Source organism: Clupea harengus, chromosome 15, assembly GCF_900700415.2.
Source record: "Clupea harengus chromosome 15, Ch_v2.0.2, whole genome shotgun sequence".
NCBI classification, from domain to species: Eukaryota; Metazoa; Chordata; class Actinopteri; order Clupeiformes; family Clupeidae; genus Clupea; species Clupea harengus.
Genome location: NC_045166.1, coordinates 26,305,459 through 26,328,540, shown reverse-complemented (window position 1 = coordinate 26,328,540; position 23,082 = coordinate 26,305,459). Strand labels below are relative to the sequence as shown.

The window sequence follows — 23,082 nt, the reverse complement described above, 5'->3', positions numbered from 1 at the left end:
TTATTCTGTGCCGCGGATGCAAGTATCTCCCTCCATTACTGTTTTGGACACCACCAGACAACGTTTTACCACAGTAACTGTATTGTCTAGCATGATAACTCACATGCTCCCAAATACTCATATAAAGCGTTGAAGGAAAATATACACTTTGTATTATAGTTCTATTAAATTATTAAATTAAATTATTAAATTCTATTTTTTTCCAATTTCATTTTTACAGTGCCAAAACATTAAAATTGTCTCAAGGCACTTGCAATAACCTCTGAAAGCACATCTGGTCATTTGTCTGTTGCAACATCCTAAAACAGGCATGTGATTCGTGGCTAAATGATTCATATTCATGAGAACGTCCCCTGGTTGTGAAAGGGGTGTCTGGGCCACAAAGTATCAGAACAGCAGGCTTGCGGGAAGGGGATGTTTACTTCATTCTTAAGAGGACAGGACAGCATGAAGCTCTCAGGATCATATCAACTGCTCTGTGAGTTAAGTCTGCTAGTTTCTCTCTCAGCCAACAGCACAGGCTACAAAACCACTTCTATCTTCTCATTTGAATGTTAACATGAATATCCATTCTATGTCTTTGCACTGTTAATTCCTCTGTGCCTTGATGATTTGGCTTATCTGTTGTTTGATATCAGGTCTTCACTATTTTTCTAAATGTTACTGCTATGCATTGGACCAAAAGGGTTATCTAGCAAGAAATTAATTTTCATTTCCTGTTTTGGTCATTGCTCGTAATGCTCTATATATCACAGACCCAAGCTGATCATGATGCTGTAGGATCATGGTTTTCTTATTAAAGCCTTGAGTCTGTGGTGCAGCCACTCGCCATACACCTCAAACGGTTACCTTTTTCAAAGGTACATTATGCAGGTAGTTTTGCAAAATCTAGTAAAATTACACTGATGTCATTTGGAAGGAAGATGAGGAGGAAGATTGCAAAGTGTACCGCATTCCGAGTATCTTGAGCATGTCAGGTGTTTTGTATTCAGGTCCAGGACAATGTAGAGTAAAAGGCCTGAAATGCACTGAAACACTGAAACAATCCCTGTATAATGCCTCTCATTGAAACCCTTATTAAAATTGTCAGTGCATCTTTCTTATAGGACGATACCTTTAAAGTTTCTATATGCAACTTGTATTAACCCTGGTAGGTAAGGAGATATACCTGCTATACCTCTTTTGTTTACCATTTGTTGAAATGTGAGCATATAGTTCTGGGTTTTTCATCGAATAGAAAGCAATTTTTACGTTCTGTTTATGTTGATGTAGCCTATTGGATGTTTTTGGAAGAGGGAAAAAATGCTTCAGATTAAATAATTTGGCGGACCCCTGGTTGAAGATCAATGATCTAGGACGTTTCATTTTTACCATCTCCTTCATGTAGTGCCAGTGAGCTTTCTTTTCTTATGACACCATGAAGTACACTGAATCTATAGGTTCCTTTGTCTGTCCCTCTTTTCCTCAGCTCTCTCTGTAAAGCTTCATTTTACACACACACACACACACACACACACACACACACACACACACACACACACACACTTTATTCCTGTGTTCCTTTAATAAGTAAAGCTTATTTTTTCTGTTACCTCTACCTTTGGTATCATGCTCTTGGGTCCTCTCCTGTCAAATCCTGACAAGAACATATATATTGTGCGAAAAGCCATTAGAAATCCGTAATGGTTATACGTTTTTTGACTGTCAATAATGTATATTATATTATAATGTATATTATATATATGACACAGGTTAGTGAATCTCGCTTACAGCAACGTGTACAGAGCCTGTTGAAATGTGTCTGGAACCCAAGAAAAACGTCAAAAAAAACCCCTAAAGTTCTTTAATTAATCGGGCAACGGCGCCACCTCTAAGCAGAAACACAACCCAGAGTCAGAGACCAGGCAGGCAGGCAGACGGGGCAGAACCAAAAATAATAGTCGAAGAGGCAGGCAAAGGTCATCAAACAGGCAGGCAATGAAACTGTCTTGGAGGTACCAGGAAGCGCAGGGCCTAGAATAAAACACAGAGTGAACAAACAGGCAACATGGCACACACACACACACACACACACACACACACACACACACACGAGAACACACACACACACACACACACACACACACACACACACAAGAATCACACATGTGAAAAACACAGCATGACAGGACACAGAGAAAACATGAACCAGGTTCTGGAGGTGCTGGACAGGACCATAACACAATTTGTTTTCCAGGATCTCAAGGTGAGATGTTGTACATACCGAACTCAGACAGTAACTGAAAGCAAAGTTATTTTCTTGAGCAAATTATTTTTTCCAATTACAAATATATCCTGCCTGAAGAGGGCATTGAAATATAAACACGCAACGTCATTTCTGAGATCACATCTCATCTCATCTGCTAACTACTTTTTCAGTGACTAAATATGCAATTTCATGACTAAAACATTCTGTTTTCATTTGGACTAGGGACGATTTCTCTTGTTCTACTGGGACAACCTGAAGGTAATTGCATCATGTTTGTAAAACTGGGTAGAGTCTTGCAATGCTGTTAAAACAGTATTGAGCAGGAGGCTTCTAACCAAATTATGTTAAATAATTTTCTAATTCTCTAATGTGAACTGATCCATTGCACGATACTTTTTTGCAAGGATTTTATGCAACATTCAGTTCTGTAATAAACATGTCATTTCAGTAGTAAAATTTTTCATTCTAAGGATCCCTCACTGCCTGGTGAGTGCTTTTATTAAGACTGCAGACCCTAAAGGGTTGTGTGTGTGTGTGTGTGTGTGTGTGTCTGTGAGTTCTGATTGTGCAAAACACACAGATTTTTCTGAAAAACAATTGTGAACAGCAAGACCCCGTTCAGTTCTAAGAGTTTCTCCACACAGCTTGGAGAGCTGTCTTTTAAGTCTCAATGAGTCTTGAACCACTGAGGAAAACAGTAATTGTGCATCAACAGGGAGACCCCGCCCAGTGCTCAGAGTTTGTCCACACAGCTGGCCAGCTGAAGGAGACTCAGTGACTCTGAGCTGTGAGGTTAGAGACACCTCCTTAATCTGGACATTCCTCTGGTACAGAGCAGTTCCCTACAGAAGAACTGCTCCATTCAGAGAGGACTCACCTGATGTTCGCGACAGAGGGAGCCCATACTCTGTGGAGCTCCTCTCAGACAGCAGCAGAGGAGCTGGAGGCTCCTATACTCTCAGCCCTGCTGCTCTTAAACACACTGGGCTTTATGTGTGCAGAGCAGAGGGTGGAGATCCCACCTATCAGACAGACTACAGTGATGTGAAAGGGTTTTGGGTCACAGGTGAGTAAGCAGTCATACAGGTGCTCATTTGTCTCAGGGTGAACTCCCCATCTTTCAGACTGTTCGTCTCCATGAGTCTTAAGGTCACCTGTTTCTCATCTGTGTCTCAGGTCTGTCTCCTCCAGCCTCTTTGGTCATCAGACCCAACAGAACTCAGCTGTTTGAATCTGAGTCTCTCTCCCTGAGCTGTGAGGTGCTGGACAACTCTACTGGATGGAGACTGAGATGGAAAACAATGAGAGAAGAGACGTCAGACTGTCCGATTGGTTGGAGATCAGAAGCCGGACCCACATGCAGCACCAGCAACCTAGAGATATGGAATAGGGGGGTATACTGGTGTGAGTCTCAATCTGGACAACACAGCAATGCTGTCAACATCACAATGAACAGTAAGTATGAAAGAAAAACCTAATCATATAAATATGGACCTTTATTTACCTGTTCAAAATTTGAGTGCGTATGTCGTCCGATAAAGTAGTAATATCATTTCCATTACATATTTTTATGGATAACCTTTAATTGTGCATCAACAGGGACACCCCGCCCAGTGCTCAGAGTTTCTCCACACAGCTGGCCAGCTGAGGGAGACTCAGTGACTCTGAGCTGTGAGGTTAGAGACACCTCCTTAAACTGGACATTCCTCTGGTACAGAGCAGTTCCCTACAGAAGAACTGCTCCATTCAGAGAGGACTCACCTGATGTTCGCTACAGAGGGAGCCCATACTCTCTGAAGCTCCTCTCAGACAGCAGCAGAGGAGCTGGAGGCTCCTATACTCTCAGCCCTGCTGCTCTTAAACACACTGGGCTTTATGTGTGCAGAGCAGAGGGTGGAGATCCCACCTATCAGACAGACTACAGTGATGTGAAAAGGTTTTGGGTCACAGGTGAGTAAGCAGTCATACAGGTGCTCATTTGTCTCAGGGTGAACTCCCAATCTTTCAGACTGTTCGTCTCCACGAGTCTTAAGGTCACCTGTTGATAGGTGAAAATTCACCCTAGTTACCTCAGGACTCCGGAGCTGCATATAAGTATATTTATTAGACAAACAACAATTGCAATTGGGCTCACTCACAAAACAAGGATGAAAGTGAAGCAATGATAAACACATCGCACAAGGTTTATATAGACAGAATTTTAGCGTTCAGCAGAGATAACCACCTGGTGGATTTCTCACGTCCGAGGCAAGGATGGAAGTTTTGCAAGGTTGGAAGTAGCACAGTTCGACCCTTCTTATCACTTCTGGTCTAAACATGCTCTTGTACATATGCAGACTAAGTGGCACCTAATATTCTAAGTTACACACGCACACAGAAACACAGAAAAGCCATGTTTCTGTTTTCATAAGCACATGATTCATACAAGGAATTAATAATACAAGGCACTTGATTATTATATTCTTAAGTCATTAACAGTGTTTGGAAATTATCTCCATCACCTGTTTCTCATCTGTGTCTCAGGTCTGTCTCCTCCAGCCTCTTTGGTCATCAGACCCAACAGAACTCAGCTGTTTGAATCTGAGTCTCTCTCCCTGAGCTGTGAGGGGCTGGACAACTCTACTGGATGGAGACTGAGATGGGAAACAATGAGAGAAGAGACGTCAGACTGTCCAAATGGTTGGAGATCAGAAGCCGGACCCACATGCAGTACCAGCAACCTAGAGATATGGAATAGGGGGGTATACTGGTGTGAGTCTCAATCTGGACAACACAGCAATGCTGTCAACATCACAATGAACAGTAAGTATGAAAGAAAAACATAATCATATAAATATGAACCTTTATTTACTTGTTCAAAATTTGAGTGCGTATGTGTTCCGATAAAGCAGTAATATCATTTCCATTACATATTTTTATGGATAACCTTTAATTGTGCATCAACAGGGACACCCCGCCCAGTGCTCAGAGTTTCTCCACACAGCTGGCCAGCTGAAGGAGACTCAGTGACTCTGAGCTGTGAGGTTAGAGACACCTCCTTAAACTGGACATTCCTCTGGTACAGAGCAGTTCCCTACACAAGAACTGCTCCATTCAGAGAGGACTCAGCTGATGTTCGCGACAGAGGGAGCCCATACTCTCTGAAGCTCCTCTCAGACAGCAGCAGAGGAGCTGGAGGCTCCTATACTCTCAGCCCTGCTGCTCTTAAACACACTGGGCTTTATGTGTGCAGAGCAGAGGGTGGAGATCCCACCTATCAGACAGACTACAGTGATGTGAAAAGGTTTTGGGTCACAGGTGAGTAAGCAGTCATACAGGTGCTCATTTGTCTCAGGGTGAACTCCCCGTCTTTCAGACTGTTCGTCTCCACGAGTCTTAAGCTCACCTGTTTCTCATCTGTGTCTCAGGTCTGTCTCCTCCAGCCTCTTTGGTCATCAGACCCAACAGAACTCAGCTGTTTGAATCTGAGTCTCTCTCCCTGAGCTGTGAGGGGCTGGACAACTCTACTGGATGGAGACTGAGATGGGAAACAACGAGAGAAGAGACGTCAGACTGTCCAAATGGTTGGAGATCAGAAGCCGGACCCACATGCAGCACCAGCAACCTAGAGATATGGAATAGGGGGGTATACTGGTGTGAGTCTCAATCTGGACAACACAGCAATGCTGTCAACATCACAATGAACAGTAAGTATGAAAGAAAAACATAATCATATAAATATGAACCTTTATTTACTTGTTCAAAATTTGAGTGCGTATGTGTTCCGAAAGCAATATAATTTCCATTACATATTTTTATGGAATAACCTTTAATTGTGCATCAACAGGGACACCCCGCCCAGTGCTCAGAGTTTCTCCACACAGCTGGCCAGCTGAGGAGACTCAGTGACTCTGAGCTGTGAGGTTAGAGACACCTCCTTAAACTGGACATTCCTCTGGTACAGAGCAGTTCCCTACAGAAGAACTGCTCCATTCAGAGAGAACTCACCTGATGTTCGCTACAGAAGGAGCCCATACTCTGTGGAGCTCCTCTCAGACAGCAGCAGAGGAGCTGGAGGCTCCTATACTCTCAGCCCTGCTGCTCTTAAACACACTGGGCTTTATGTGTGCAGAGCAGAGGGTGGAGATCCCACCTATCAGACAGACTACAGTGATGTGAAAAGGTTTTGGGTCACAGGTGAGTAAGCAGTCATACAGGTGCTCATTTGTCCAAGGGTGAACTCCCCGTCTTTCAGACTGTTCGTCTCCACGAGTCTTAAGGTCACCTGTTGATAGGTGAAAATTCACCCTAGTTACCTCAGGACTCCGGAGCTGCATATAAGTATATTTATTAGACAAACAACAATTGCAATTGGGCTCACTCACAAAACAAGGATGAAAGTGAAGCAATGATAAACACATCGCACAAGGTTTATATAGACAGAAGTTTAGCGTTCAGCAGAGATAACCACGTGGTGGATTTCTCACGTCCGAGGCAAGGATGGAAGTTTTGCAAGGTTGGAAGAAGCACAGTTCGACCTTCTTATCACTTCTGGTCTAAACATGCTCTTGTACATATGCAGACTAAGTGGCACCTAATATTCTAAGTTACACATGCACACAGAAACACAGAAAAGCCATGTTTCTGTTTTCATAAGCACATGATTCATACAAGGAATTAATAATACAAGGCACTTGATTATTATATTCTTAAGTCATTAACAGTGTTTGGAAATTATCTCCATCAGTCCCTCCTTTTATCCGTTTCAATGGATAATTCAGAATCACAATCAAAATCACAATTAAAATCACAAATCATCTTTCTTAATTCGTCAATTATCAATTTCAATGGATAACTTCAAAATCATCACTCTGAGCTGGATCACATGGATTTTCGAAAACAGAGATCATTACTGAGCATCACTCCATATCATCATAAGTTAATCATTTAAAATGTCATCATATTTCTCATCACACATTTGTATACTTTGCATTTGTAGGCCAACATAGTGGATGTCGACTGTGTGTGTGTCATTAGCTCGCCTAGGCTTCAGATAACATTCGAACAAGGTTTCTTTGCTGTGTCCTTGAAGGCCCTGTTCCCCATCAGGCATTCTGTTGGACAACTTTTTGCATCTTTTGTAGGATCAGATCTAAGTCTTTCCCATCTCGGGTGTTATCAGGGACATATGTGCAACATTGGTCAGTACCAAGCATGACACAAATGCCTCCATTCATGGCAGTGAGAATTTCAAGCACGGTTGTGTTTTGCCGCGTTAACCTGGAGTTGGCGTGTAGTTCTTCTCTGATCTTTTGTAGTCCGTCTCTGGTCAGGTTTTGGAACTTCATCTCAGCGTAGTAAAGGAAGTTAATCCAATCTGTGTGTGCTCCGATGACGCACCAGGGGCAGAGGGTAGATGCCAGGCCATTGGCTGCTGGGTTCAAGGCTTTGTAGTGGTCTGGAATGCCTCAGGGAATGCCCAGGCCATCGGACCAGATCCCGCTGTCATCCCCTGCTTCTCTCCTCCCTCGTACGGAATGCATTGGAACGTTCCTCAGGTACTGGTGAGTCTTGGACCTGGGGAAATCTGAAAAGGTTGTACCAACATTGTTCTAGCACAAGGCCCAGACCAACCCACAGGTAGTGTAGCTCTTAATTCACCATCCCCACTTATCAGCTATGGCTATATCCTGTACTTCAAGAAGTCTGCCATTCAAACACATCCCCGACTATTCCTACATTCAGTGGAAGTATTTAACTGTATTTCTTTTCCCATTATCTATCACATTTTACATTGGTTGTCAGTGTCCTAGGTGTGGATCGTTCTTTTCCCCCAGGTTTTTAAATAGCATTCAAACAGAGCATCTTTTCTAATAATGTGTGGAGGTGGGGCAACATTGTCTGGCATGTAGGGTCAGTTAAAATGTGAAACAGTCATGCTGTATAGCTGTATCATTAAACGCCCTATTTCCCATAATCAGCAAACATTCTGCAGAACCACATTGGCTGTTGTATGTAGTTACATTGGCAGGAAGATATGAAATTCTTTTCTACGACACGAGGTGTCCGCTAGATGGCACATCTCACACAAGCTTTTGATAGCTAAGAGTAAGTTTGACATGTTTCTTCCCAGGCTTCAGTTTCTCTAAATTCTTTGTCGCAGTGATCTATGTCATATAGGTACAGAGTTGCCAGGAGTGGTTTGGTTGGCACCCTGCCCTGCACAGACTAACGTCACCTTGTGGTACTTGCGTACTGACGGTCTGATTTACCCATTTCCACCACGGATGATCTTTAGCCAGGTCCCATCGTGGATATTCGTCTAGGGCCGGTGTTTGATGTGTCCATAAGTATGTTACTAGAACAACAATGTAAAATCCTACAGTCGTTGCTAAGAGTCCCCCACATCCTTTGCCCACTTTCCGTAACCTCCCATGACATTGCAGAGGAAGAGACCTCTTACTCCAACAATTTCCACTAGGTTCCTAATCCCCCCAGGACAGTACTGTATCTTCTGCCAGCGGTTGAGACGAATAGAATCTAAACATCTAAACCCCTTTGTAGGCTGGTCTTCTGTCACAGTGGGCACACCCTGGAAACAGCAAAGAAAGATGATCTTTATTCCTCTGCCTCAGCCGTGTGCAGGCTTACCCGTTTCCATTGAGCCAGAAGTATCCACGTGGCTCTATCAGCTATTTTGACTGCGGTAGGTGTTGACAGTAGCACTTGTTATGGTCTGTCCCACTTGGGCGAATGGCAGTGTTTTCCTTTTAGGGCTGTTGATTATGGACACAATCTCCTAGTCCAACCTTGAATTCAGCCTCAAGTGTTCCTGTGTAGGGGAGAGAAGTCTGAGAGCATTTAGTTTCGACATCATCTTTGCGCATATTCTGCAAATGTATATTCCAATCTCTAGTCTGTTTCAGCAAATGGTTTGAGAGTTTAGGCAGTGTATATTCTTCCATACATCATTTCAAACAGTGATAACAACATGCATGCTTAATTTCACTATTCAACTCTTGGATTCTCAATTAGCTTTTAATAGCTTGGTTCATTCTTTTCTACCAGTCCGGCTGACTGGGGGGTTGTAATGAACAGTGATTGTCTATGGCCTTAGACGATATTTCTTTCTTTCGTTGGGATTTAACTCAATAAAATCAATAATGAATGATTAAACATCTTTCTCATGAAATATAAATAAGAGTATAAATATATGCTTACTATCCCCACTTATTGAGGCATGTTTTCACCATGGCTCAATATTACAGCATATCTTTTAGTATTGTGAGATCTAATTCTTCAATTGTGTACGTGTCTGATGGTTGTTGTAGTGCAACCTGGTTTGTGCCTTGTCAGCTTTTTGGTTTCCTAATGAACCGGGTCTTTTGCATGTGTGGTTATGCGCAATCAGGGAAATCAGTTCTGCTGCTTGTGCGGAATAGTGTGGAAGTAGTGGCTATGCGTTCAAGGTTTATTTGCTTGAACCATCAACAAACAATAGTTAAATCAGCTTCTGGAAAAGGCATATCTTGTAGGTCAGCTCTGGCTGCCATAGTTTTATCTGTTTCTCTGCTGTAAGTAAAAGTGTAACTGGGTTAAATGTCACGCAGCGCTCAATATTGATACGAGGCTGAGTGAGCAAACAAAAAATAAAAAATGTAAAAGAAATAAGTAACTTTCAGTGTAAGTGTCTGTTTAGTACAATAGGAGCAGAGGCCTGCAGCCACTACTGCGTGTAAACATTCAGACATTGCTTGGGCTACTGGATCTAGCCGTGTTAAATAGTATGCCACTGGTATCAACTTTAAGTCCTCACTTATCCATTAACACAGATGTTATATAACCTTTTTTTTTTTTTTTTTTACAGTCCTACAGTTTGTACGAATGGCTTTGTCATGTCCTGGATGTGCTAAGACATACTTTATTTCTTGTCTGTGGCTGTGGTGCTTTTAAAGATAGCTTTTTTTTTAGTGGGCCATAGCTGCAAATTTTGTGGCCTTGTTTTCTGCTAAAATCTTAACAACACCAGGGTATGTTGTTTACAGGTCTTCTTATCTGGAGGAACAGCATATTTCTTTTGAGCCAGCACTCAACCCCCACCCCAGTCTGTGTTAGTCCAATGCATCAGTCTAGGTTAATGTAGTTAGTGTGACAGGCTTCAATTTTCTTTAAAATCTTTTTGGGGCTAAACAGTGTATATTCTATACATAGTAATATTTTGAGACACTATTTCTTTGACACACCATTGTTTAATTTATTCTAAAACCCATGTATTGTTGGAAACAATTCTAATGCCCAACCCATATCACATCTCTTCCTAATAAGTTTTGTAGGGCATGTTTTTGAAACATAATCTGTATTTTTTAAATATCTCTCCTGTTTTCAGACTCTTTTAGATGTCTCCTTTCTTCTTACAACCTTACTGTTCTGGGCATCTAATTAGAGTAATCAGAGTCACACCAAAACAAAACAAAACAAAACAAAACAAAAAACAATTGGCTTTCTTGCCACCATTACCGTAAGCTTTGGCTCTGTTTGGCGCAACCAATAATGTAAAAACATTTTCATATCAGTGTTACAATTTTCTTCTTGTTGTAGACATTTTAAATCACCTCTTATTGCCATTATCATGTACGTCTTCTGATTTTTACGCACTTTTTTCCATTTTTTAAGTTATTTTATGTATTTCTCTTAATACCTCTAACTGATCTTAAAACCTTTTAAATTACCTTTATCTTATTCTTCACACTAGGGTTAGTTATGTTTCTATTTTCAGACTCTTTTAGACTTGCTTTTAGATGTCTCTTTCTTCTTACTTTCTATTTTAACACTTCACTTTCCTCACTTTCCTCACTTTCTTCTTCTTCTTCTTCTTCTTAACTTCCCATTGACCTTCTCGTTTTTACTTTCCATTTTACCTTCCCATTTTTACTTTCCATTTTACCTTCCCATTATTTGTTCTTGAGATCGCAATGCTGAGTCAACCCGAGCCCGACCAGAGGGCCCCCGTCTCACTCGTTTGGTGAGGAGGTTGAGGCCAGGGAATTTCCCTGGGGTGATCAGTCCCCTACTGGTTCTGGGTCAAGGCATCTCAGTAATGCGAAATCTTTAATTACATAAATTATGACTACATTATCTGTGTTTTACTCATTGTAAAAAGTTCGTCTCAACCCCACAGAAAAATAACACACAGGAGTATCTCTGACTCTCTCTTTTTTCTTTATCTCTTAAGCAGACTGGAGATAGCTCTTTTAATTCGTCTCCCTCAGGAATATATCTATTCGTAACGGACTATACCCTTCTTTATAGCCCTTTTTAACAATGCACCCAGAGGCCTACCAGGGGACCCCACAGGAAAACAGAAATTGAGAAGTTTGTTCCCTTCAAACAAGGCGAACAGGAAAATATACAGAAATATCCGGAGAAATAGGCCTAGAGAGTTTTCAACTTCAGATGACACCTTCCTTTTTTTACGGTGAACAGCGCTTCCGCGTACACCTTTATGGTTCCCTCAACGGACGATACCATTCCGTCTCTTTTCCCTTATCAGGGGACAAGAAGGTGAACAGTACTATTACTTTTAGCGCGCGCTAGCCCTTTTTTTGGCAACAGGCTTTCTTTTGCTTATGTCCTTTACCGTTTCCTAAACGAACGGTACCTTTCCGTCTCTTTTCCCTTATCAGGGGACATGAAGGTAAACAGGAATATATAGTCATATAGCCTTGAGCGCTCCGAGACCATGAAAACTACAAAACAGGAGTCTCTTTAACTCTAGCAATCCGTTTAACACACGAGGCAACCAGGAAAAGGTCCTCCCTCGAACCGTTGTTCCCCTTTACACCCCGCAGCAAACATGCAAAAAGTTAGTCTCAACCCCACTTGAAGACAAGTGTATACAAACCAAAACAAACAAAAACCATAGAGTGGCGTTCATTTTCAACAACTAAACAATATACTCACAAACAGCTCGGAGTCCACCCCCCATAGTTCAATTCAATTCCTTAACTCTCGGCTCTCCATGCTGGCAGGCCCTGGCCTCCTTCCAATTCAAGGTTGAGGTCTTAAGAAAAACGGAGTCTCGTAAGCCTCCGTACGGTTCAGGTCCTGATGATTAGCCCAGCGTGGAGAGTCGATGAGGTTGTTGGAATCCCGGACACGAGCCCCCAAATATGATAGGTGAAAATTCACCCTAGTTACCTCAGGACTCCGGAGCTGCATATAAGTATATTTATTAGACAAACAACAATTGCAATTGGGCTCACTCACAAAACAAGGATGAAAGTGAAGCAATGATAAACACATCGCACAAGGTTTATATAGACAGAAGTTTAGCGTTCAGCAGAGATAACCACGTGGTGGATTTCTCACGTCCGAGGCAAGGATGGAAGTTTTGCAAGGTTGGACGTAGCACAGTTCGACCCTTCTTATCACTTCTGGTCTAAACATGCTCTTGTACATATGCAGACTAAGTGGCACTTAATATTCTAAGTTACACACGCACACAGAAAAGCCATGTTTCTTTTTCATAAGCACATGATTCATACAAGGAATTAATAATACAAGGCACTTGATTATTATATTCTTAAGTCATTAACAGTGTTTGGAAATGATCTCCATCACCTGTTTCTCATCTGTGTCTCAGGTCTGTCTCCTCCAGCCTCTTTGGTCATCAGACCCAACAGAACTCAGCTGTTTGAATCTGACTCTCTCTCCCTGAGCTGTGAGGGGCTGGACAACTCTACTGGATGGAGACTGAGATGGGAAACAATGAGAGAAGAGACGTCAGACTGTCCAAATGGTTGGAGATCAGAAGCCGGACCCACATGCAGCACCAGCAACCTACAGATATGGAATAGGGGGGTATACTGGTGTGAGTCTCAATCTGGACAACACAGCAATGCTGTCAACATCACAATGAACAGTAAGTATGAAATAAAAACATGATCATATCAATATGAACCTTTATTTACTTGTTCAAAATTTGAGTGCGTATGTGTTCCGATAAAGCAGTAATATAATTTCCATTACATATTTTTATGGATAACCTTTAATTGTGCATCAACAGGGAGACCCCGCCCAGTGCTCAGAGTTTCTCCACACAGCTGGCCAGCTGAGGGAGACTCAGTGACTCTGAGCTGTGAGGTTAGTGACACCTCCTTAAACTGGACATTCCTCTGGTACAGAGCAGTTCCCTACACAAGAACTGCTCCATTCAGAGAGGACTCACCTGATGTTCGCTACAGAGGGAGCCCATACTCTGTTGAGCTCCTCTCAGACAGCAGCAGAGGAGCTGGAGGCTCCTATACTCTCAGCCCTGCTGCTCTTAAACACACTGGGCTTTATGTGTGCAGAGCAGAGGGTGGAGATCCCACCTATCAGACAGACTACAGTGATGTGAAAAGGTTTTGGGTCACAGGTGAGTAAGCAGTCATACAGGTGCTCATTTGTCTTCAGGGTGAACTCCCCGTCTTTCAGACTGTTCGTCTCCACGAGTCTTAAGGTCACCTGTTTCTCATCTGTGTCTCAGGTCTGTCTCCTCCAGCCTCTTTGGTCATCAGACCCAACAGAACTCAGCTGTTTGAATCTGAGTCTCTCTCCGTGAGCTGTGAGGTGCTGGACAAGTCTACTGGATGGAGACTGAGATGGGAAACAATGAGAGAAGAGACGTCAGACTGTCCAAATGGTTGGAGATCAGAAGCTGGACCCACATGCAGCACCAGCAACCTACAGACATGGGATAGGGGGGTATACTGGTGTGAGTCTCAATCTGGACAACACAGCAATGCTGTCAACATCACAATGAACAGTAAGTATGAAAGAAAAACCTAATCATATAAATATGGACCTTTATTTACCTGTTAAAAATTTGAGTGCGTATGTCGTCCGATAAAGTAGTAATATCATTTCCATTACATATTTTTATGGATAACCTTTAATTGTGCATCAACAGGGACACCCCGCCCAGTGCTCAGAGTTTCTCCACACAGCTGGCCAGCTGAAGGAGACTCAGTGACTCTGAGCTGTGAGGTTAGAGACACCTCCTTAAACTGGACATTCCTCTGGTACAGAGCAGTTCCCTACAGAAGAACTGCTCCATTCAGAGAGGACTCAGCTGATGTTCGCGACAGAGGGAGCCCATACTCTGTGGAGCTCCTCTCAGACAGCAGCAGAGGAGCTGGAGGCTCCTATACTCTCAGCCCTGCTGCTCTTAAACACACTGGGCTTTATGTGTGCAGAGCAGAGGGTGGAGATCCCACCTATCAGACAGACTACAGTGATGTGAAAAGGTTTTGGGTCACAGGTGAGTAAGCAGTCATACAGGTGCTCATTTGTCCAAGGGTGAACTCCCCGTCTTTCAGACTGTTCGTCTCCACGAGTCTTAAGGTCACCTGTTTCTCATCTGTGTCTCAGGTCTGTCTCCTCCAGCCTCTTTGTTCATCAGACCCAACAGAACTCAGCTGTTTGAATCTGAGTCTCTCTCCCTGAGCTGTGAGGGGCTGTACAACTCTACTGGATGGAGACTGAGATGGGAAACAATGAGAGAAGAGACGTCAGACTGTCCAAATGGTTGGAGATCAGAAGCCGGACCCACATGCAGTACCAGCAACCTAGAGACATCGGATAGGGGGGTATACTGGTGTGAGTCTCAATCTGGACAACACAGCAATGCTGTCAACATCACAATTAACTGTAAGTATGAAATAAAAACATAATCATATAAATATGAACTTTTATTTACTTGTTCAAAATTTGAGTGCGTATGTGTTCCAATAAAGCAGTAATATCATTTTCATTACATATTTTTATTGATAACCTTTAATTGTGCATGTTACGAGCCAGCTCAAGGCACGAAACAAGAAGGGGAGGCCACGCAGAATTTAGGATAATAATAATAATAATATATATTTATTAATGGTTTACAAGTTATATAGTTATCTTATAATTATAGCAAACGTGTGGTGAAGATCAGTGTTGTGAAGAGAAACAAAAGATGTAATGTAAAGTCAGGTAAATGGTAATATAAACAAACGACGACGATAATCCACAACCAACGACACTCCAAAACCAACGACAATCCAAAACCAATCTCTATCCAACTCCGACGACCAACCCAACGCTCTCCCGACTGCCATCTGATCAGGGCTTTTGTAGCCCAACCAATCATGGGTCACACCTGGGGTACACCTGCTTCCCATTACCTGCTAAGGAAACAGAGACAGAACAGATATGCAAATATCCTGGGGCGGGGCCTAGACCCTCCAGGGTCGTAACAACAGGGACACCCGGCCCAGTGCTCAGAGTTTCTCCACACAGCTGGCCAGCTAAAGGAGACTCAGTGACTCTGAGCTGTGAGGTTAGAGACACCTCCTTAAACTGGACATTCCTCTGGTACAGAGCAGTTCCCTACACAAGAACTGCTCCATTCAGAGAGGAATCACCTGATGTTCGCGACAGAGGGAGCCCATACTCTGTTGAGCTCCTCTCAGACAGCAGCAGAGGAGCTGGAGGCTCCTATACTCTCAGCCCTGCTGCTCTTAAACACACTGGGCTTTATGTGTGCAGAGCAGAGGGTGGAGATCCCACCTATCAGACAGACTACAGTGATGTGAAAGGGTTTTGGGTCACAGGTGAGTAAGCAGTCATACAGGTACTCATTTGTCTTAAGGGTGAACTCCCCGTCTTTCAGACTGTTCGTCTCCATGAGTCTTAAGCTCAGCTGTTTCTCATCTGTGTCTCAGGTCTGTCTCCTCCAGCCTCTTTGGTCATCAGACCCAACAGAACTCAGCTGTTTGAATCTGAGTCTCTCTCCCTGAGCTGTGAGGTGCTGGACAAGTCTACTGGATGGAGACTGAGATGGGAAACAACGAGAGAAGAGACGTCAGACTGTCCAAATGGTTGGAGATCAGAAGCTGGACCCACATGCAGCACCAGCAACCTACAGACATGGGATAGGGGGGTATACTGGTGTGAGTCTCAATCTGGACAACACAGCAATGCTGTCAACATCACAATGAACAGTAAGTATGAAATAAAAACATGATCATATAAATATGAACCTTTATTTACTTGTTCAAAATTTGAGTGCGTATGTGTTCCGATAAAGCAGTAATATCATTTCCATTACATACTTTTATGGATAACCTTTAATTGTGCATCAACAGGGACACCCCGCCCAGTGCTCAGAGTTTCTCCACACAGCTGGCCAGCTGAAGGAGACTCAGTGACTCTGAGCTGTGAGGTTAGAGACACCTCCTTAAACTGGACATTCCTCTGGTACAGAGCAGTTCCCTACAGAAGAACTGCTCCATTCAGAGAGGACTCACCTGATGTTCGCTACAGAAGGAGCCCATACTCTGTGGAGCTCCTCTCAGACAGCAGCAGAGGAGCTGGAGGCTCCTATACTCTCAGCCCTGCTGCTCTTAAACACACTGGGCTTTATGTGTGCAGAGCAGAGGGTGGAGATCCCACCTATCAGACAGACTACAGTGATGTGAAAAGGTTTTGGGTCACAGGTGAGTAAGCAGTCATACAGGTGCTCATTTGTCTTAAGGGTGAACTCCCCGTCTTTCAGACTGTTCGTCTCCACGAGTCTTAAGGTCACCTGTTTCTCATCTGTGTCTCAGGTCTGTCTCCTCCAGCCTCTTTGGTCATCAGACCCAACAGAACTCAGCTGTTTGAATCTGAGTCTCTCTCCCTGAGCTGTGAGGTGCTGGACAACTCTACTGGATGGAGACTGAGATGGGAAACAATGAGAGAAGAGACGTCAGACTGTCCAAATGGTTGGAGATCAGAAGCCGGACCCACATGCAGCACCAGCAACCTAGAGACATTGGATAGGGGAGTATACTGGTGTGAGTCTCAATCTGGACAACACAGCAATGCTGTCAACATCACAATGAACAGTAAGTATGAAATAAAAACATAATCATATAAATATGAACCTTTATTTACTTGTTCAAAATTTGAGTGCGTATGTTTTCCGATAAAGCAGCAATACAATCTCCATTACATATTTTTATGAATAACCTTTAATTGTGCATCAACAGGGAGACCCCGCCCAGTGCTCAGAGTTTCTCCACACAGCTGGCCAGCTGAAGGAGACTCAGTGACTCTGAGCTGTGAGGTTAGAGACACCTCCTTAAACTGGACACTCCTCTGGTACAGAGCAGTTCCCTACACAAGAACTGCTCCATTCAGAGAGGACTCACCTGATGTTCGCGACAGAGGGAGCCCATACTCTCTGAAGCTCCTCTCAGACAGCAGCAGAGGAGCTGGAGGCTCCTATACTCTCAGCCCTGCTGCTCTTAAACACACTGGGCTTTATGTGTGCAGAGCAGAGGGTGGAGATCCCACCTATCAGACAGACTACAGTGATGTGAAAAGGTTTTGGGTCACAGGTGAGTAAGCAGTCATACAGGTGCTCATTTGTCCAAGGGTGAACTCCCCGTCTTTCAGACTGTTCGTCTCCATGAGTCTTAAGGTCACCTGTTTCTCATCTGTGTCTCAGGTCTGTCTCCTCCAGCCTCTTTGGTCATCAGACCCAACAGTATTCAGCTGTATGAATCTGAGTCTCTCTCCCTGAGCTGTGAGGGGCTGGACAACTCTACAGGATGGAGACTGAGATGGGAAACAATGAGAGAAGAGACGTCAGACTGTCCAAATGGTTGGAGATCAGAAGCCGGACCCACATGCAGAACCAGCAACCTAGAGACATCGGATAGGGGGGTATACTGGTGTGAGTCTCAATCTGGACAACACAGTAATGCTGTCAACATCACAATGAACAGTAAGTATGAAATATAAACATAATCATATAAATACATATTTAAAGCAGCAGTAAGGAGTTTTGATCCAAAACCAGCGAAGTAACTACCTAAAGGCATGCGAAAACATAGCTAACACCACCAATAGCCCAGTTGGCACTAAAAAAAGCTCACTCACATTCTAACTTGTGTGCTTTGGCGACATACTGGGGCAGTCAGTGTCATGCAGTGAAAGCTTTTCTTACATTTTTGCACAGTTCACCGGCCTGGAACATAGAACTACACAGTGCATATCCTAGTTGGCTAGTGGGAACAAAACGTGTGTTAATCTTTCCTTCACATGACGATAGGTCATCAAAATGAATTTCAAGATACCAAAACTAGCTGCCTTTAAAAACGAATCCGGATGAGGTTTATCTCCATATGTGGACGAATCCGGTTGAGCAAGATTTTAAGTTATCTTACTTAACAGGAAAAGACAGAATAACGGTTTTGAACAGTCCTCGATGCCCTGCTGTCCAGTGAGATATCACGTTAGACAGCATTTTTAGTTCCACCTCTAAACGGCTGCTCTCAGTCGTTTAGATATTCTGTGTGAGTCTGTGGTGTGTTCTGTGTGTTCACTCTGATTTAGATGGCAATGTGATTCTGGAGGGTCCTTCCAACCCTGTGACTGAAGGAGCTCCTTTGACTCTGCGTTGTATATCCCGGAAAAGTCCCTCAACTTTCAGTGCAGATTTCTATAGAGACGGGTCACTCCTTCAGACGGAGGCTACAGGAGAGATGACCATCCCTGTCATCTCAAAGGCACACGAGGGCTCTTACAAGTGCAGACACCCACAGCTGGGAGAGTCACCAGAGAGCTGGGTTACAGTCATCAGTGAGACATTTCTTTCTTTTTTTACATTGATTTGTACAACACACTAACTATGTATGTGTGTATCTGTGTGTGTGCATATATAGATAGATAGATAGATAGTGTGTGTGTGTGTACAATGTATAGTGCATATCTACGTGCCTTATGCTTTATTTTTTCTTATTGTTAATATTATATGTTTAGAACCTTACATCTGTTCATAAATGTGTTGTGTTTTGTTATCCCCATAGATGTTGTTCCCGTCTCACTGCTGCCGCTGACTTGCTCTCTACTAGTGTTTTCTCTCAGTGTGCTTGGGATTGTCACACTAGTGGTGACATGTCTCAGATCTAAAAGTAAGATCCACATGCATATATGACTGCTAGATTTACGCCATATTATAGTGTGCATGTCTCTCTACCTTTTGCATTTTCAAGGCACATAATATTGTAAACCAAAGGTGCCTGTAGTTGAAAAACTGATTTGCTCGATTATGTATGGGGGTATTTTTTGAATGAATGCCCTGAGCACTGAAACCAGTGTTGTAGTCAAGTCACTAAACCTTGAGTCGAATCTCGAGTACCCAGTGTTCAGGTCAAAGTTAGAGTCCAAAGTTATGGAGGTGTGTGACATAAATTAGCAAGCTAGCGAAGTAGCAAGTCAGCACTTTGATCAGTGCTTAGTGAAGTTGGCGTCATCTGACGTTACCTATGTTAGTTAATTCGCTAGTTTTAGGCAAACTATGGGATGAATTAATCAGGAATAAGGAAAATGTGTTCCTCATTAAATTAAGTTAATTGAAGTATCTGTTGTTTGCCGAGGCTTGTTGACTTTGTCAATTCACGTGAATGGCAAATCTAACAGATATTTTTTTCATTCTTCTCACGGCAAATTGATATGTGAATCATTGAGATTAATTAATCACAAATCATTTCCCTACATCATTTTTTAAGCGCTTGACAGCCCTAGTATTAATATTAGTGCTGTCAGTTTAACGCGTTATTAACGGCGTTAACGCAAACCCATTTTAACGGCGTTAATTTTTTTATCGCGAGATTAACGCGAATTTTTATTTATTAATTTTTTTAATTTTTTTTTTAGATAAACATTCTTTTTGGCCTCGCAAACTGTGTAGTAGGCGAACGTTACGGTTTGAGTGAATGGTTAGCGCGATACGGCGAAATGGATGATAAAAAGCTTCTGAATGGAAAGTTTACTTTTAAAAGTTGTGTTGTGCAAAAGAAGCGAGCTTCACTGTTGTTTGAAAATGTCAACAGGCAGCTGGCTGAAAGCAAAGAAGTAGTAGGCTTACCTTTTATTGGTAACCTAACTGTTACGGTTCAATCGTACACCATTGTAACTTTCTGTCATAGAACAGCCTAGTTCATGATCTTGGCCAGATTTATTGAATTAAACAATGCAACTTTTGTTCCTTTCACAGAGCACTCCCAAATTAAGAAGAAGGAAGTTAAAGACCCCTGATTTTGCTGAGACTGTTGTTACATATGTTATTATGACCACCACTGTACCAGTCATATGGTGTTTGTCAGTTTATTTTTACACATTCTTCTGCTTTTTTTTCACCAATTTTAAATGTTTATATATACTTAAACTAAGCTTGTCGCCCCACATGTCTGATACGGAATCTAAGGTTTGTATCCCTAGATATGTGTTGCCCTTGGTTCTACCTCTTGGGGTAAGGTCAGAGTAGCAAGTGGCAATAGCTCAAACTGTACAACCAAAAAATGTTATGGCAAGCTCTAGGAGCCACATTATCCATATCATTATGATTATCATTAACATATTATTATCTTATCAGTATCTTGTAATTTGAAGATTCAAACTTCAAACTGCAACTGACACAATTTAATATCTCAATTTTTTAAAGTTGGTAGGCTTATACTTGGCTACATCTGCTCAAGTCTCCTCAAATCTTGTTCCGCTCACTCAACCAAATCAATACATGCTTGTGTGAATGGTGAATCTTAATTCAATTTGATATAAAAGCTACTTACCCACTTTCAAACAAATCAGCTAGTAAGATGTCCCTCTTCCTCTGACATTGTTTGGTCAGTCTTCAAAATTAAATTGGTCTTCAAATCCTTACATTCCCTTACATTTACAAAACTCAAATGGTCCTCTTTCACCTGTTGACGCAGTCAAATCATTTCAACGTTCACAACTTGGGACATTCTGCAGGACCCCGATAATCACCGCTTGTTTATTATGATAGTCTATTGTTTGTTTGTCGATAGTCGATTGTTCTGTTATAAATGTTGATACTTGTAGGCCTATGTGTAGCATTTACTCTACATTACTGTATTCAAACATATTCTTGCCTTCAATTAATAATACCACATTTTATATACAGTATGCATGCATGTTTTGCATACAATGAAGCTAAATCATTTCATAAAATGCTCAAATTTAACACAAGAATATATCTGTCACAATCATCCTCATATTCACAGGTTTCAAAACCGCAGACAGTAACTCACAGGTACTGCTTCACACCCTATCAGTGTACAGCCACCACATCCACACACTATAGTTTCTTACATTTTCACTCAGACAAGACACACAACAAACTTTTTAGTCTATTGTTGCCAGAAATGTAATCATTCAAGATAACACACCTTTCTTGGAACAGAAAATATATTGTTGTGGTTTCACTTAATTCTTTCTTGCTCTCTCAGTTTATGCTGCGGCCACATTACGCAGCGCTATGCTGCATGTCTAGTTGTAAATAAAAAGTGAGCGCTAGCTGGAGAATGGAGATTGTGGCTGCTCTTTGTTGAGATAAGAAAATATTTCAAAACCAGGAAGGAACACAAGGCGCTAGTAAGTGGAAGAAGTTAAAAATTTAAGGCGTTAGAAAGCATTTTGGCCTATTAGGCTTTCATCCTTCATTGGGGAATGAGGAGGCCGAACGCATGGGGGTTGACCATGCCAAACCAAAAAAGGCTTGGGTCGAGTGCCTTTTATTTGTTCCTGGTTTTGAAATATATATTACTGTACTGCAAATACTGTAGTCATATATACTGTTTATTAATGAGCCTCTATACATTCCAAACAAAAGCCATCTGCAACAACAGAAAGGACATTAGATAAAAGGTCAATAATCAAAGGAAACTGAAATAAGAGAACAACATGACATACAAGACAAGCTAATTAAAAACCAAGTTGATGGAAAAACACAGGACACATTGGGAGTGTATACTTTAAGCACTTGGGCAGGAAAACAGCAATGACTTATGACTTGTTTGAAAGGGACAGCTGGGGCCGTACAAGATTTTCTGGGAAGTGACTCCTACCGTGGGTTGCATAATATCCACATGCTGCACTATAGCTGTTGAGCTTTGAGGCCTGGCCTGCTAACATTGTTGTCCTCAAAATCTGCAGGAATTGGATACTTACCCTCAGAAACTGAGTGGTGATTTCACAAGGAAACTGCAGTTTGACGTCAAGCTTGTAATCAAGAACTCACATATTTATGCTGCAAGCTTCATACTGTTTAATAGTTGAATGGACAAGGATTTCCAGAAACACTCTCCTACAGGAAAAAGTACTTCAGAGCTCAGACAGACAGACATACTGTTTTTATTAGACAACAACAACAAGCTTGTTGGGCTCACCCACATCCTGACAGGTCAGAGAAGAGCACGGGCCCTCTCTCAGAGAAAGAGAGGGAGCCCGGGCTTACTCCCAGCCTGCAGCAGACGAGAGAGAAGCCATATTAAACACATCGCACAAGGTTTATATAGATAAAAGTTTATCTAATGCTGACGCCATAAATGTTTAACATCTCAGTCCATGACTGAGCTTCTTGTCTTCCAAGGATGTCTGTTCTTCCCAGGGTCAAGAAAGCACATTTCGACCCTGTCAGCAATGAGCTCACTCAAACATGCTCTTGCACATATGCAGACTAAGTGGCACCTAATAATCTAAGTTACACACACACAGAAACACAGAAAAGCCATGTTCCTGATTACATAAGCACATAATTCATACAAGGTATATATTAATACAAGGCACTTGATTAATATATTCTGAAGTCATTAACAGTGTTTCGAAATTATCTCCATCACAGATGGAGCATGCTATTGCTGTTTACTGAATAAAGATGGGACTTTAGTTTAGAGTAGCAGATGACAGGTTAGAGTAGTTTGTCTGTCTGTCTTGTTTCCCTAAGAACAGACTAAATAAACAGAGAATACTTTGCTGGCTATGTACAT

At 42.3% G+C, this 23,082-nt stretch overlaps 2 protein-coding genes across 2 annotated transcripts; both read left to right on the top strand.

Moving 5' to 3' along the window:
• Nucleotides 1–395: 395 nt before the first annotated feature.
• LOC116223701 lies at nt 396–6,127 on the top strand (the record flags this gene model as incomplete). The annotated part of the gene is made up of 9 exons (XM_031581257.1): nt 396–478; nt 2,471–2,506; nt 2,964–3,314; nt 3,425–3,703; nt 3,848–4,198; nt 4,772–5,050; nt 5,195–5,545; nt 5,656–5,934; nt 6,075–6,127. Coding segments are annotated over exons 1-9 (2,043 nt in total), but the record flags the coding sequence as incomplete, so codon positions are not given.
• A 1-nt stretch (nt 6,128) lies between these two features.
• Nucleotides 6,129–21,619, top strand: LOC116223868. Its single transcript, XM_031582119.1, has 14 exons — nt 6,129–6,424; nt 12,870–13,148; nt 13,293–13,643; nt 13,755–14,033; nt 14,178–14,528; nt 14,639–14,917; nt 15,967–16,245; nt 16,390–16,740; nt 16,852–17,130; nt 17,275–17,625; nt 17,736–18,014; nt 18,626–18,871; nt 19,099–19,203; nt 20,289–21,619. The coding sequence occupies exons 2-14, from the start codon at nt 12,995–12,997 to the stop codon at nt 20,327–20,329; spliced, it is 3,345 nt and encodes a 1,114-aa protein (XP_031437979.1). The 5' UTR covers nt 6,129–6,424; nt 12,870–12,994; the 3' UTR covers nt 20,330–21,619.
• Nucleotides 21,620–23,082: the final 1,463 nt, after the last annotated feature.